Source organism: Tinamus guttatus, unplaced genomic scaffold (assembly GCF_059628265.1).
Source record: "Tinamus guttatus ecotype Peru unplaced genomic scaffold, ASM5962826v1 Tinamus_guttatus_pri_ptg000600l, whole genome shotgun sequence".
Taxonomy (NCBI): Eukaryota; Metazoa; Chordata; class Aves; order Tinamiformes; family Tinamidae; genus Tinamus; species Tinamus guttatus.
Genome location: NW_028289134.1, coordinates 247448 through 263356, shown reverse-complemented (window position 1 = coordinate 263356; position 15909 = coordinate 247448). Strand labels below are relative to the sequence as shown.

Genomic DNA, 15909 nt, shown 5'->3' with positions numbered 1-15909 from the left:
AATCCTTATAGACACTAAACCATGGGCTGATCTGACATAGATACTGAAACACTCTTATTGAGAAATTCCTGAACTGGATCTACAGAGAGTTAATCCCACTGCCTTCTTTAATTTCAGATAAAGAAGAAAACTCTCAGTTTGTATATAATAAATTCTCTGACCCTGTTCACACAGCTGTCTAGATTCCCCTCTACAGTAGTATCAGAGTCGAATTCTCATTCCAACTTTTATCACTATCCAGATACAATACCAAAAAGGCCTTATGGAAAATGAAGCAGCACTTAATATATGAAATTAAAAGTTATCTATTCTATAAACCAGTGTTACATTTGTTCACACTGTGCTGTTGAATGAGCTAATTTAGATCTTAGCAGTTAATGCATTAAATGAAACTTAACTGCTTTGAGCATATAATCGTCTCAAGTGGGCACCTAACTTGATCTGGATAAAGAACCCTCTTTCTGTATCTTCATCTGGCATCCTGCACTGTAGAAACTTGTACAGCACAAAAATCTGTTATGAGAAACGAAAAGAACAAAGTTGATACAACAAAAAGATAGCATCAAAAACTGGCCATGTTTTAACATCAGCATCTACAAGCCAAACCGTGACTGAAGTTTGGGTAAAAAGTATGGAACAGGATTTCATTTTGCTTTGGTAGGACTCATATATTTTCAAGGAGACCAAAAGCAATAGAAAAAGGCTTCCTGTTGAGAAGCTTAGTTATAAGTTCTGCATATAGATTTTTGCAACATCCGTGCAAAACACACAAAAATCGTTTTTCCACCGCCATCCTGTTCTTGCTGGGAAAGCTAAGTCAGTGTTCTAACCTACCCATTTACATCTTAAAATATAATAGCATTATCTATTTGTCCATCTACCTGTATTTCCACACATGTACACACACTGAAAGAGAGAGCTTGGAGCTACAACCACTTACTTGTCTTAGAATGTTGATTATAGCACATAATAAAGGTGAAAAAATATCCCCTACTTGCACAAGATGTGATAAAACATGTGAAAAGGTCTTCCAGCTATGACTGGAAACAGGCGGAGGCTTGTAAGCCTGAAGGGCTTCTGGCTGGAAGGAGTTTGCCTTCTTCCACACTGGCCAGCAAGGGCTTGGACTGGTTGGCATTCTGTCAAAAGGCCAGATATATCCTGGTTGTTTTTCTGCTTTACTACTGAAGGAAAAAAAGACAAAGAAAAAAAGAAAGAAACTCTTGCATGTCTGTTTTTGTTACTGTGCTCCAGAGGAATCCCTTGGTCATCATCTTGCCAAAAGAAAGAACTGGTTACCTTTATTTGACCCTACCAAATAGGAACACCTCTTTCTTTTTCTTCTGTCTTCTTAAAGAACTTTTTCCTCTTTTGTTTGTTTAAATGTGGAGCATGCCAGGAAGAGGAAGGATGGCTTACTTGATTCACAGATGGAGAATCATTCCAAAAAACTAATTCCCTGCTGAGAACAGAAGCAAGAGGAATGCATTTGTTTTAAACTGACCTGTTTTTCTAACAGGCTTATGACTGCCTACTTACAAGGTAGTTCAATTGACTTGCCTGCTTCATCAGAACAAGAATTCTTCTATCTGTGCCTCCTTTCAATTTCCCATTTTGTGCATTCAGCTAGAAAAACTTGTATCTTAATTAGTTAATCCTTGGCATCTTCAAAGAACTAAGACTTCAAAACTTAGAGCTCCTCAAAAATGGTAGAGCCAGCAGATTGTTGGAGTAACTACTGCCACACTACACACCAGCTATGTAATTCTTTTAGGGCTCAGGATTGCTATACAGAAGCTTGCCACCAAACTAGTAACTGTGCCACTTACTGCCCTTTTAGGGAGACCTGTATGAAAAACATACATAAATCTATGTCTTCATTTAAAGGATTTTTTTTAAAAAAACAAGATATTCCTTGACTTCTCTGAAAATATGAGCCATTCTTTTTTCTTATATTTTACTATATGTCAGTTTTCCATATTTTAATCTTTCTTCTTAAACTGAGAAGTCCTTAAGAGTCAAAGCAAGGCTACCGGTTATTCTAATGATATGCAGCTACAGGAGTTAGTGAATAGTGTAATTAGACCGCCTGATGTTGTGAAGGAACCAGACTAAAAAAAAAATTTGAGGCCGCAGGTGTAGCCTACCTGGATACACGTATACTCAACTTGCTTGGCTTCTGCTTTCGTGAGGAAGAATGGTCTTGTTCTAAACCACTATGTATGGAAACTGCATTCCCCCTTGACCCTCAAAAGGGCTACAAATTACCCATCCTCAAATTATATGCAGAAACTTACTACATACTAAGAATTAATATTATAGTTACTGTAGTCTCTAATCAAGGTCTTGAGAATAAGAACAAAGCTACAGGCATTATTACAGTGTTCATTTACACACATGGTCTGACAGTGTTTTGTAAAACTCCAAAGCAAGCTGCTTTTTATTTGTGACAGGAAAATACAGGTGGATTAGAGATTTCTGACAAGCTATAAACAGGTGACCAGATCACACCTAACAAGACAGAAAAGTCTAGATTCCTTAATATTTTAAATTCATCTTGAAATGAGAGACATTTGTGCTTTTACTTCTGAATGGCAATCAACTTGAGCCCAAAGAACAAACTGGAACCACATTTAACTCTACTTTTCCCTTCTCTTTATAGCTTCTCCATGCTTTCGGCACATTACATGTTCTGTCTCTTCTCTCAACATTTGGTCTCCTTTTCCTTCTGGCACTCTGTAACGCTGCCAGCCAGCAAGATTTGCTTTTAATAAGTATATCTGCCAACTTAAACAGCAGTCTCCTAAGGCAATCAAATAATGAAACACACATGTATGTACTTGCACGTAATCTGCCAAATGCCTCTATGGCCCACTACAATTTTTGCAATTCAGGGATTTTATAGGCGCATGCATTCCACATTCTTGCTTTTTCAGAGTCCTCTGTCCTTGTTGAACAGATAAATCTAAAGCCTCTGTGGTTTACATACCAGTATCTAGAAGAGACATGAGTTGTGAAAAAAATGCAAAAAATACAAAGCTTGTGCAGACAGCTTCATATAGAATAAGCATATCCTTCAATTTCTCCAATGTTGTGAAGAGCTCTGGTGCAAGACCGCACAGATTCCTCCACCACAGAACACTCCCTTCATGTTTCAAGTGTATCCAGAAAGTGCTAGAATTAATGAACAACATTCCAAATATCAAGACTATTTTTTTCTGCGTCCCTCATTATTCATCTGTCATTTGCACTGAAGCATTCTGGATGTCCACTTCCTAAACTAGTATTTTCCAAAGGAGAAATTTAACGTATGACTAGCAACAGAGTAACCCAGCAAAAAACTTTGTCACACTGGTATGTTTTTGCATTGCCACATTGCTTGATTAAGTAAGGCTGCAGTTTGCAGCATGGCAGAACAAAGGTGGCATTAAAAGCATCTGATTTCAAGGACTAAAATTAATGAGATAACTTGCTACCCTCGGAAGACTCCTGTACTCCTCCCGTGCATTGCAACTGTGAAACTGAAAAAAAGCAAAAGTATTGGATATTAATAACAGGAGTGTTAAGCAAAACGTAATTTAAACATGTATCCCTGATAGGCATTCTTGTAGTGTGAAATTCACTTTTACAAGCCCAAGAATTCAAAAAACTTTAACACGTTTTACCCCCATGACACAGAGATTAATGACTTAAAACTGTAGATACTTTTAAATCATATTTGCGGGCTATGTCACAGGAATCCTAATGCTGCCTTTACTCACACCAGTACACTGAAGATGTTTTAATATTCAAAAAGCTCCATGACACTATTACCAGGAATGTCACTGGAAAGAGCACAAGGGGCAACGAAGAAATCTGCCTCCAGAAAGGAGTCTGAATTCTGTGAAGTAGCGGTGGCTTCAGACCACAAACTAAACAACCAAAATGAAGCAATTCCCATTCGGTGAAGATGCCCACAATGCACAAAACGAGGATGAGAAGCAAAAAGGGGTCAGGTGACTATATAATTAATCACTGCATCATACTGCATGCGCTACAAGGTGTATAGTTACACATACAAACACAACTTTAAAATGCTCAGTTTTGCAGCCTTAACAACGTTCTGTTACTGTCATGGGGAATTCACTATACATATGCAAATACATCAAAATAGCAAAACCGATGCTTATTTTAATATAATAATTCATCACCATAACAGAATACCCAATTAAAACTGCCACTGTATCAATTCCTCACTTGTAAGACACCCCACTGATCATCACACTAACTATCCAGATAACAAGCAGCCTTGAAAGACAATTATCTTTGGCAAAGTGTTTAGCAGCATGGAGCATTTTTATTTGCATTAGTGAAGATAACCGAATGCGACCAAGGGAAATAACCTGACTGAAAATAATCTTCGCATTTTCCATCACCAGTTAAGTGTAGCTCAAAAATTTAGAAGACATTTCTGCTATTAAATTTGTAAGTCTTACTATGTAATGGATGAAACTGAAAGTTAAGCCATGTCCATTAAGTAAAAGGAGGAGTTGGGACTGATCAGAAACATGCTTTATAGCATCTAGAAGTTAAGAGCTTGATATGGGAATTATGGAGTGACACTCCATGCCCTGTTAACACAGGTCAGACTAGATGATCGTAATGCTTTTTCCCTTCTATCTTTGAAGTCCACAAAAGGACAATTAGATACTACTCTTCTATACACTGTATATCATGTAATATTTTTACACACATCCATAGCAGATTAAATTTGTATATGGAAAAGGCAGAATCTCTTTAAAACAGCTAGCATAATTACAGCATTTGTGCTCCAAACCCTACAGGCAATGGGAACTTTGCCTGAGAGAAATGGGAATAAGCTTTTGGGATTTGTCCCAAAGCTGCTAATCCTTTACTATAGGTCTGATCCTCTTCCTTTTGAAATCAAAATGTGTTTTGCCACCAATTTAAGGGAAAGTAAAATAGAAGTCTGCTGCTTCCTGCATGAACATGTCCTCTTGGTAAACAAAGTCATGTCTAACATTTGTAACAACATCAGCACTGCAAAATAAGTTCTTTTTTCTTTTGCATCCAAAAGGATTTTGAATAAAACATTTTAAATTCTGTATTCAGAAGAAAGCAGCTTCCATTAACACGCACAGGCATGTAAATGTAAACTACTAGACAACTTACCACAGTATTTGATTGACTGGCTATTTAGATCAGACAGACAATAAAAAGCAAAAAAAAGTCCCATTCTCTTCTTACAGGCTGTTCTTACTGTGTCATAATAAAACCCTAGATATTTGTTTTAGAGGAAACATCTGGAGCAAAAGCATGCCAGTTGGTAACCGTCTTCCCCTTTCTGTTAAACGGTACAGGCAGGTTAAAGCCCTGTATCTTAATTCATTGGGGAAAGCACCCCCAATTCACTCTCCTTTTCAGTACAAGTTTTACTATTGTAAATATAAGAAACGTAACTATCACTTTGAGACTAGCCTAACCCAAAGGGATGATTAATATCACATAGAACAGACGAGTGCCAAATGTCCTCTTAGTACACTCCTCTCAACAGCCGAAAGGCTGTTCAAAAGAAGCAGGACTTCTTGTCAGGTGTTCTGCAGTGAATGCTGTTAACCCAATGACTTACTGTAAGAAAATGAAAGCGTTGTGATAATAACGGGGTGGTGAAAACCCCTTATTTTAAATATGAGGCTGGAAATTACATGAACTAACAAAAGAGTTTTGGAGTTCTCATCACTAAGTTTGAACCCAGGAGGAAGTTAGAAAAACATAAAGCAGTAGGGAATGCACACTACTCTCCCCACCAACAGTAATAAATTATAAATACAGCAGAGCAAGAAGAATTCCCACATTCATCCCTCTGTGCCCTTGAGGACCCCTGAAGTAAGTGAACAGAGATCCTTTATTTGCAGACATTTGATATGAAGCTTTTGCTACGTACTATTTTGAATACAAGTTCCTTAACACTTTTGCTGTTCAATAGCCAAGATTGTGTGAGCCATTAAAAAAAATCTTTAGTCTCAGAACCAGCTTACACTGGAACAGAAGGCCTCCCTAAATCCTTCTCTCCGTCACAAAATTGCTTATGTAGGCTAACGAGTAACCATGCTGTTCTGGCTGCAGGACAATTGAACAGATTTAGACTGGCGAGAATATACTCTAAATTATATTCAAACATCTGTCCAGATTTGACTACAAAGTACCCAAAATAGCTTGCTTCAGAATGTCAGCGGATGGCATTTTCGGACGTTTCTCTCAAGGGAAAGGCATACTGCAAACAACGCTGCGAACATAAAACAAAGAATGGAAGCCTGTATTGCAGCAAGAGGCACAAAGCAACCGAATCTGCTCAGCCAAGAGTTTCTGACTTCAGAGGAGCTCTGGCACGGCCGCGATGCGCCGGAGAAGACGAGCTGCGCGCCACCACACGCAGGCGGCCCTGGGGCGCGCCCTCGGCACGCGGAGGCAGCGGACAACGCGCCCGCCCGCCCGCTGCTCCGGGCCGCATGGCGGACAGCGCGGGCGCGCGCCAGCCTCCGCGAGGAGCGCGGCGAGGCCGGGACGGCTCCTCGTGCCTCACCTGTGCCAAGCAGCTGCGGCTCCCACAGGAGACAATTCATGGCTCAGCTTATAAACATTACAGACATTTTTACTTCTCCGTCCAAGCCTAGCACAATAAAAATTAAGAATTAGCGACAGAGGACTGGAATGTGTGGTCACAGTGTTAAACATCATGTGAAAGCACAAAAAAGATTGCGAGCCTTCGCTCCTAACTGCTTATTCCTGGGATATTTCTGGAAGGAAAGATAGTGAAGCCAGACACAGCTGTGCAGCCTTATCTATCACTGCACATAATTAGTGGCTTCTTTCATTAATACTCTAATTTAAGAGATCTGGTCTACCTCCAGCTGAAAGCATTTTAGGGTTTAGGAATGGGTACACATACAAAGTAAGAGCCCTCCCTGTGACATGAATATTTTAGAAGCCATAACGTACTTTGAAACGTGATAGTGCTTTAGCCCATTTAAAAGTCCCTGAGTGTTGTTTCCCCAAGAATAACACCGTCCATGCTTACCAATTACCTACAAAACTTATCCAAGTGGGAGGCAGACATCTGAGAAGACATCAGTGACAGCACTAAAACTTCTCTCCTTCCCCAGCAAATTCAGGCTACGGTGCAGAAGTGCACGGATAAAGGGCATCAAATGAATCTGAGCCAAGGGAGAATAATGGCGAGCAATATATCCCTGCATCAATCCAATGTGTTTAACTGAAATAGTTTGATTTTTAGCCACTAATTTTCCATTTTAAAATCTGTGTTTAAAGTCTGCTTTTCCATTATAAAAAGAAAAAAAAAAGAAAAAAAAGAAAAAAAAAAGATCATGCAACCATGAAGACCAGTTTAGGCCTTGCTTACTGAAAAATACAGCAGCTGCTCAAGAACTTCTGGAGCCTTGGGTGGAGCCAGGATGAGAAACAGGGACTTCCAGGCCTGCCTTCTGCAGAGCTGCCTTCTACAAGAGCATCTTCCAGGCCTGCCTTCTGCAGAACTGCCTTCTACAGGAGCATCTTCCCATCACGGACACAACCAAGTAACCTGCTAGTACGGATGGAAACAGGCACCTCCCAAAGGCAGAGTTCATTTCTTGTCCTCTATGTTCACAGTTTCTACCAAGGATTTTTTTTCTCAGACTGTAACCTCTGGAAAATGCTCTAGCACAGCCACTGATGCCAAATGAATATGTGAATATGAACCAATACAGTGGCTTTTACATGCAAATTGTCTTACAGCCAGCTGAACTGTTAAAGACCATTTTAATCATTCATACCATAACCTACACAGTAGTTTTGAAGAAGATAGAGTTTTAAAAAGTATGCAATCACTTCTTTCTGTTACTCAGGCCACTAGCATGTTTTTGATGCTCGGTCCTGAGGATTTTTGGTTATAGATCTTTATTAACTAAGCCACAGCCTAAATACTATTTTTAAATGCTATCTCACATGAAAACTATTTTATAATATGGATCAAAATGTGAAAAATAGTTTTCAGGTGCTTTCTGAACGGTTGCATACAACTTTCATATAAACTTGTACAAAAAGAGCAGTCAAGTTGGTACAAGAAGTTACACTTGCTGAGATTTCACCAAAGGACTTCAGGCAGTTTTCAAGGGTACAGGAATTTCTAGGCAAAGTGAAAAAAGATATAGATAACAAAAACAAAAGAAGCATTTTTTTCTGCTAATAAAAACACAAAATAGGATTGTATTTTTTATATTTCCTGAAAGACAGCGAATACGAATTAGTGAAGTATTAACTACAGTTACTTTTTAAAAAAAGCCAAAGTTATCCTCTTTAAATTATTATAAGTACCTATTTTCTCACCAAAGTATTCACAGACCTTAAAGTCCTTCCCCCATCGAAATACTGTTTTAATAATCTTATAATCCCCTTGTCAGTTCTAGCCATTAAAATAAAACAGCTCTTTGTATTGTAGACTTCAGATTGATTTCATGGCTGTTCATCATGGAAACCAACTCTGGAGCAAGAAGCAGATGTGAGTGTGGGCAGACAGCTGTAATTACAACACCTGCGTTCTTTCACACAAGAAAATGTAGATGTGTGTATGGCATCACACAACTATTTAAGTGGGCATGGTTATTTGCTTGGGTGCAAAATGATCCATTCTTGGCAAATACTTAGTACCATGTGTTGCTGAAATTTGTAAGTTTATTTTCTCATATGAGAACCCAAGCAAGAGCTGTTTACCAACTAGTGCTTTTGTTCAGATGTTCCTGCATCCCAGCTACAGGCACAGATTAAGAAGATTTAGAGGAGCAGATTATTCCATATTTACCACATTTTAAATTTGTCCTGGACACATTCACCTCAGGTGCAGTTATTAAAAGACTGAATAAGTATTACAGAAGGTGAAGGAAAGAAAACTCATGCAACATAATGCCACTACTCTGACTACCAAAAGGCATATTAAGAGTATTGTAATATCAATACAGGCAAATATTTTTTGCATAATCAATGAATAGTGTCCTATTTCAGTTTTTTAAAGCAAAATGTATAAAGAAAGGCAGTTTTTTAAAGAAAAAAGACTTAGATCAGTCACACAAAACTCTTTCAAGTGTGAAGTCTTCCCTGAGGACCCAAAGGAGGTCTGTGTGCCCCTAAAATGATATTTTTTTTCTAGAAATATTAGTTGGTCAAGTAAAATAAAGTAGGATGGTATGTAAAATAAAATACTCCTCTCAAAAGGCATCTCTCACTAAAAGAGAAATGGTCCAAGAAAAAGACTTCTTAGGCCATCCTAATTAAAAAGCAACCCTGAAGACGCCGTTTCTGGAGCTCTTCCATCCCTCTTGCTTCCTTCCACCCGTTACCAGCAGATGGGGCCAGGCATCAACCATGGACTTGCCCAGCACTCTCGGCTCACAGGCCGGCGGAGCTGTGCTTGCTCGGTGGGAGCATCGCCAGGCGCCTCCCGAGCTCTCCCCAGGTGGTTGGGGTGGCCACCCCTGCGGCCCCCAGCTGCAGAGCAGGCGCCTGCCTCGCCACACGCAGCGCGCGCTGCGCAAACCTGGCTCGCGTTGGCCGCGCGGCAGGTGGCGAGGCCTCTCCTCTCCGACACACGCGCTAACCTGGCAGCGAGGGGCCGCTCGCCCAGCCCAGCCAGGCAGGCTCTCTGGCCCAGACCTGTCGCATTTCTCACCGAGAGCGAAAAGCAATTACTGTCAAAGCGCACGACTGCGGGGCAGCCCCGGCGGAGCTACGGCTCGTGCTCGCACCGCACTGCTCACAACAAATCCCAGGGCTCTGGCTGGAGGGGCAAGTACATTTACCAAATGAGATAGTGACTCATCCCTTCACCCCGTTATTTCCTTTTTCCATTCGCCTAAATCAGGACAGACGGTGACTGTTTTCTTCCCAAGTGAGGCTCCAGGCTCTCTCCACTCCATTCACTATTATGGACTCCACTTTACAAATGTAAATAGTTTTCCGAAACACAATCACTGTACTGCAAGATTAAATAAACTGTATAAAAGAAAGTAGAGTAAGAAACAAATCCTACAGCATGTTCAGTTCAAGCACGCACAAACAGTTTTCTGCTTTCTGTCAGTTTGGATCTTTGTCCGCTGTGGTATAACCTGGAAGGAAAGGATTTCCAAATGCTCCGACTCATTAGCTTCATTAAAGAAATCTATGCTATATTTTTGTCATGCCCCCCCCCCCCCAAAAAAAAAAAAAAAAGACAGCTTCCAATGACTTTAGGCTCTAGAGAGGCTCAAAGGATATGAAATGTTAACATATGCAACCATTTAAAGTCACAGAGGAAGCTACAGAAAACCCCAAAACATTAAAACAGAAAAAACATTCATATAAAATCCCAGTCAACTGGACCTTCATTATAAAGTGGGAAATAAGCATTCCAAGTTGTACCAGAAAAAATTTCTATTAATCAATAAAAACTTTATACTCCAACCTCTGCTTAAGATCAGCTTTCAGGAATGAGGTAGAGACAAGATACTGCTCTAGACATACACGGTCATGTCACAAGAGAGCTGAATCAAAGAAAACTCAGCTCAACTCAGAGCAGCTTTTTCCACTTAAAAAAAAAATGAGGGAGTGGGGACTAAGTTGCTACAATTTAGAAAACAAAGTCTTTCAAGACAAGAGATTTGTTTTTTTCTCCTCAATAATTTACTGCTTCATACAAACCTCGGACATTTCGTGGTGCACATGAAGACCCTTCACTGTTGGAAGGGTCTCCATTCACCTTTCCTTCGTGAAAAGGTGCTAGAAGCTTCATAGGAATCTTTTATCCCCTTCATTTTCTTATCTTTACAGATGCGGTTAAAAAATAATAGAAGATCAGTTTAAACCTGCTCTATATGGATAAAAATAAAGAGAAGACAGGCAAAAATGCAACGGTACTGAAATTCCATTTAAATACCCACACTGGTTCTAGAAATTTACATAGATCATTGATAGAAGTCTGGGGGAAAAAAGACTTCAGTGATGAAATGTTTTTAATATAAGACTAACAGTAGTTTTATTTGTTTTCCAATTTAAAGAGCTCCCTATTTGTTTATAAATAGGGTTGTGGTGGCATAAGACACTGCCCTTATGAATAACTGCCCATATTAATAGCCCCATTGACTGTGATACACAAAGATAATTGTAGGCATTGAACAGATGTACCTGCAGCACCGAATACCAGCAACCCTGTGGCTAAACATTGCAAATCTGGTGCAAATCTGAAAACTGACTAGCCAGTAATCATGCTTAGCAAGGCTAGGGGAGGAAACATTCATAACAAACAATGACATCTTAAATACTGTAGAAATTATTAAAAGGTGATGAATTTGTATAGCTTTATACAAAGTAAAAATTAAAGAACTCATATGATTATGTACTTACAAAAAAACTCCAATTAGTTTTCTGATATTCAATACATTCATATGAATATACAAAGAATTGACTCTTCATGGAACACAAGTAGCATATGGATTACAAAAAACTTAGTTACATTCAAGAAGTCCTTGTTTCCAGTTCCCCATTAATTTGTCATTTTGATACACAGCAGTTTCAAATCATCAAGCACTGAAAATGTAAACTTGACTGTATTTGGTCAAGCGAGTTTCATACTATGCATTAATTTATTTAAAATACACTCTAGGGATGTAGAGAGAAGTATCATCCTAGGAAGAATCTTTTGGCCCACTGCCAACTTACTGTTGGCTGCTGGACAATATTAACTGTACTATTCTCTGCACCAAATTTTATACACATAAATAGAAATTGCAAAGCCCAAACTTAAAGTCAGATATAAACTGCTACTTTAATCTTTATCTGAAATGTATTTCCTCCTAACAACTCTGATTTCACTGTATCATTTTCGTCTGCTTGCTTAAACAAACACACCCTTGTTTCACATCTATTTTTCAATGCAACTTTTCCCATATTTTGTTCCTAAAAACAGTATTTCTAGTCTTTTCTTTTATAGCAAAATGATCTGTATAATATTTTAAAAGTCAGAAGATACCCTCTTATCTTTAATTTCCCCCAATTTATCTTAAATAAACATACATGATTTTAAACATAATTAACCCTATCCCTTTTACCACACGGCGTCCAAAGTTCAGTGTTTCTCCTAATACTGCTAGGGTAGGTCTCATCCATGGACCTAGGTCATTACTGAAGCTCTCTAGCCTCCTACATCAAATTTAAGCACTAAGTCAAAAGGAGTTGCAGTGAACTCAAAGAATATTCCTTTTAAGCACAAAAATACTTGGTTTGATACCAAGATGGTTCCTAAACATTTTGGCCCATAGCAATATTGTGTGTGCAAGTTTCATTTGAGGTTGTCAGATTCCCAGTTAAATTAGCAATTAAATTTCTTGCTTCCAAGCCCTACCGTTGCGAGCTATATTAGATAAGTGTATCACATAAATAGTCCTCTGCCTAGAGGCAATAAACTTCAGGTTAGGAGAGATTAGTCAGTAACGGCTAAGGCACTGCCTCTTGCCAAAGGAGTAGAAGAAAAATAGAAAAAAAGAAACCAAAAACACACCACTGTTTTAGCAGAGCTGCCCCCAAACCACCACAGAATTTCACAGTACAACTCCCAGCAGCTATAGCTCCACAAATGCCTGCTGTGAACCCAAGCCCTCAGCAGGCTTGGAAACCATGAGATCAGCACCAGGACTGCTCCATGCCATGCTGTAGCGCTCCATGCCATGCTGTAGCCAGTTCACAGTGTGGAGTTGGAAATAAGATCATCAAGCAAGCAGGGCTAGAGGGAGCAACCACATTGCACTGATGCTTCAGAGCCTAAGGTGACTGGTACTTGCCCGGGACCTGCACTTGTGAAAAAAAAAAAAAAAAAATCAGATTTTCGTTCCACCTGCTGCCTCTCAAAATGACCTGCCACTGCTGAGGTGTCTATCCAAACACCACTGCTTACTCTGCAGTTTAAATATGATGGAGATAGACACATTCATCTCAAAAGGTAGATTTAAAGCAAAAAGGAAAAATTTACCTGACCAGGATTTATCAAAGGAGTAAAAAGATTTTATTTCATAAGGAAAAATACCATTTTTAGAAAAAATGCAATGACACTTCAGATGGCTAAAGGCTAGGGTTTTAAGTGCGTAAGACATAGGGGACAGTCCAGCCTAAAATGCCAGTATGCCTCCATCTCACCCCTTCTCTGAATTCGTGACATACAACAAGACACTGTGCAGATACAAGCAATTCTTCAGTGCTAAAGGAAATAAAGTTCAAGTCTACCCTTTACTATGCCTCTCCTGACCTGGAAATGCATCTTCCAGGCTTTCACTTAGCCGTCACACACAATTCTTTTCTGCATTTCCTTTGTCTTTGATGAGTATCAGCACAATTAACATAAACTTGTAACAGGCAGAGTGGGATGGAAGCTGATATATGGATACCACAACTTTGTCAGCGATGCTGCAAACACTTCTATGGAGGCAGAGGATGATGATACTGTTCATGACTGCAGAATCACTATGAGAATCAGGATCACACACCATTACTTATTTTCCACAGACACTACTCTTAAGCATTTAAGAATTACTAGATATTAAAGTAATATAAGCCATTCTAGACTTTCAGAAAGACCAATGTAAAATCTATTCTAAGATGGATCTGGTTTTATACTGATTTAATGTAAAACCCCAATATCTCAATGCCAGTAGACAGAGAAGATGGAAATCACTTCAAGTTTGTTTTTTTAAAACCTATAGCTCATACAGTTAAGGCTTCCTTCTATTAGCAGCACAGCCCTGATCAAATTCTGTTCAAGTTCTGTCCCGGGTACTGTTGCATATGTAGGTTAGAAAGTGATTTATGGTTAAACAAAGGAAATATCTCTCTTTGTTTACTTAAGTACTATTTTTTTCTACCGCATGCCCTGCCCAAAACCAAACAAAACATAAAATTACATCTGCTTTTTTTTTTAATCAACATTCCATGGCCTATTTCTAACTATCTACTCTTACTTTTAATTCCACATATAAACCTGTATGACAAAGTACATGATTTTCACTGTTACCAAGATATTTATTCCAGGAACATACTGTTTGTTTAGATTTACCAAGATATTTTTCAATAGTAAGTCTAATGAATCACAGAGGAAAACACTTCCATCAGCTTCTTGAAAGCCTAAAATAACTGTTAGCCTCCTCACTCTCCATTTAAGTCTTTATGAGCAGAACTTTTCAACCTGCAAGATGTTCCTCATGATAAGGCACCACAGAGACCACTAACAGACAAGTGAAATCACAAAATACGTAATCTAAATTTTATGGTGAAGTTCAAATAATTCTTAATTGACTGCAGTGAGGCGCGCACTAGGAAGGTTGACAAGCAGGTGTTAAGCACATAAATGTGTAGACATGTAAGTCCATGAAACAGAAATATCTGATAAAACATGGAACACACACCCATGCAGGCAGGTGCACGCATGCCCACACCCCCCTTTGGGGAACAGCACTGACCTTGTTGCTCACTCTCTGCTTCAACTTTCGCAGGACTTGGTGCTACCGGGAGAGGTCGAGGAGGACGAGGCTTCGGAGTTGGCGGAGATATTTTCTTTCTTCCGATGTACTCTACATAAGTTCCCGGAAAATCCCCCCTCTCCCCTGTAGTTTCATTAAAGCCATTTAACCAACCAATTTCCTCAGGCTTTGCTTCTTCCCCTTCACTGAATCCAAGTGCTAGTAAGGTACCTTTATTCACAGTTAGTATATCTCCTAAGTGCAAGTCAATGTCTTCTTCTCGCTCTTTCTTGTAGTCATACAAAGCTCTGTATTGATATCCTTCAGCACTCATCTTGGCAAATGACTTAACATTCAAAGGTGTTAAACAGTACCAAAACGCAACTGTCCAGTTATATTTTTATGTAAATTAAACAGAATAATAGAAATGTCAATAGCAATGTCCAAGTAATAAGATCCACCAGAGAATCAAAAAGCACCAGGATTTGTCATTTTACTGCTGATGTTTTATTCGTCTATTTATTTTGAGTCAATGATTGTTGCAGAAGAACGTGTTCCACTTCTTCTATGTCTAGCAATATTCTTCCAATTAGTTCCTTGTCCGATTTTTCTGGTAATTCTGAGTGTCCATAATTGAGTTTAGCTGATTCTTATAGCTGGTCACACCTTCTTTTGATGTGCTTGGCACAGAATGCCCATGTACCTTAAAAACTCTGTCACGTAACTCTTCATACATGCTCTTCCTAGAAAGAGAAAAGAAAATTGGTAGTCGCTTCAAATTCTCCTGATACTTGTGAACCTAGGCTTACACATGGGATTTAAGCTTTCGGCTACTCAGGCATAGGTCAGGAATGGAGAAAAGAGGAGAGAGAGAGAGAAAAAAAAAAAAAAGCAATCTCATAAAAAATCTGCCAGCTAATGCTTGCATTTTTATAAAACACATGCCTGATTACTTGAACTGAATTTGAATTGCAGCAGTATGAGACACACTATTCCCTGCTTCATTCTCTCATCCCTGAGGATTATGGCTATCCAAGCCTCTGAGAATCAGAGAACCAGCCCTCAAGGTATCCGTGCGAGTGCTACCTCTCACCTGGCAGCACGGTCCTACACGCTACCTCCCCAAAGACACAGGGCCACAGCTGGTCTCCACAAGGCCGACCAAAACTCAGCGCAATCAGAACCAACATGCTCGGAAGTCATTGGTGGGGCACTCAGTGTTCTGACCTCTGTACAGAGGATGGAGGTGGGTAACAACACCTAGCCTCAAACCTATGCTCCCCAGGCCTATTGGAGGTGCCGTCTTTTCATAATCTGCAGTGAGAACCAAAAAGTCAGAAATGCTCTTACTTGACAGGTGCATTTTTTCATTTTTTCT

The 15909-nt window shown here is 39.4% G+C and overlaps 1 protein-coding gene across 1 annotated transcript in view; it reads right to left on the bottom strand.

The window, feature by feature from the left end:
* LOC104575770 (phosphatidylinositol 3-kinase regulatory subunit alpha) overlaps positions 1-15909 on the bottom strand; it is a 50962-nt gene that overhangs the window by 31917 nt on the left and 3136 nt on the right. The window contains exon 2 of the mRNA XM_088534815.1: positions 14532-15274. Coding sequence (XP_088390941.1) covers positions 14532-14865 — 334 coding nt within the window. The 5' untranslated portion in view covers positions 14866-15274. The remainder of the gene's footprint in view (positions 1-14531; positions 15275-15909) is intronic.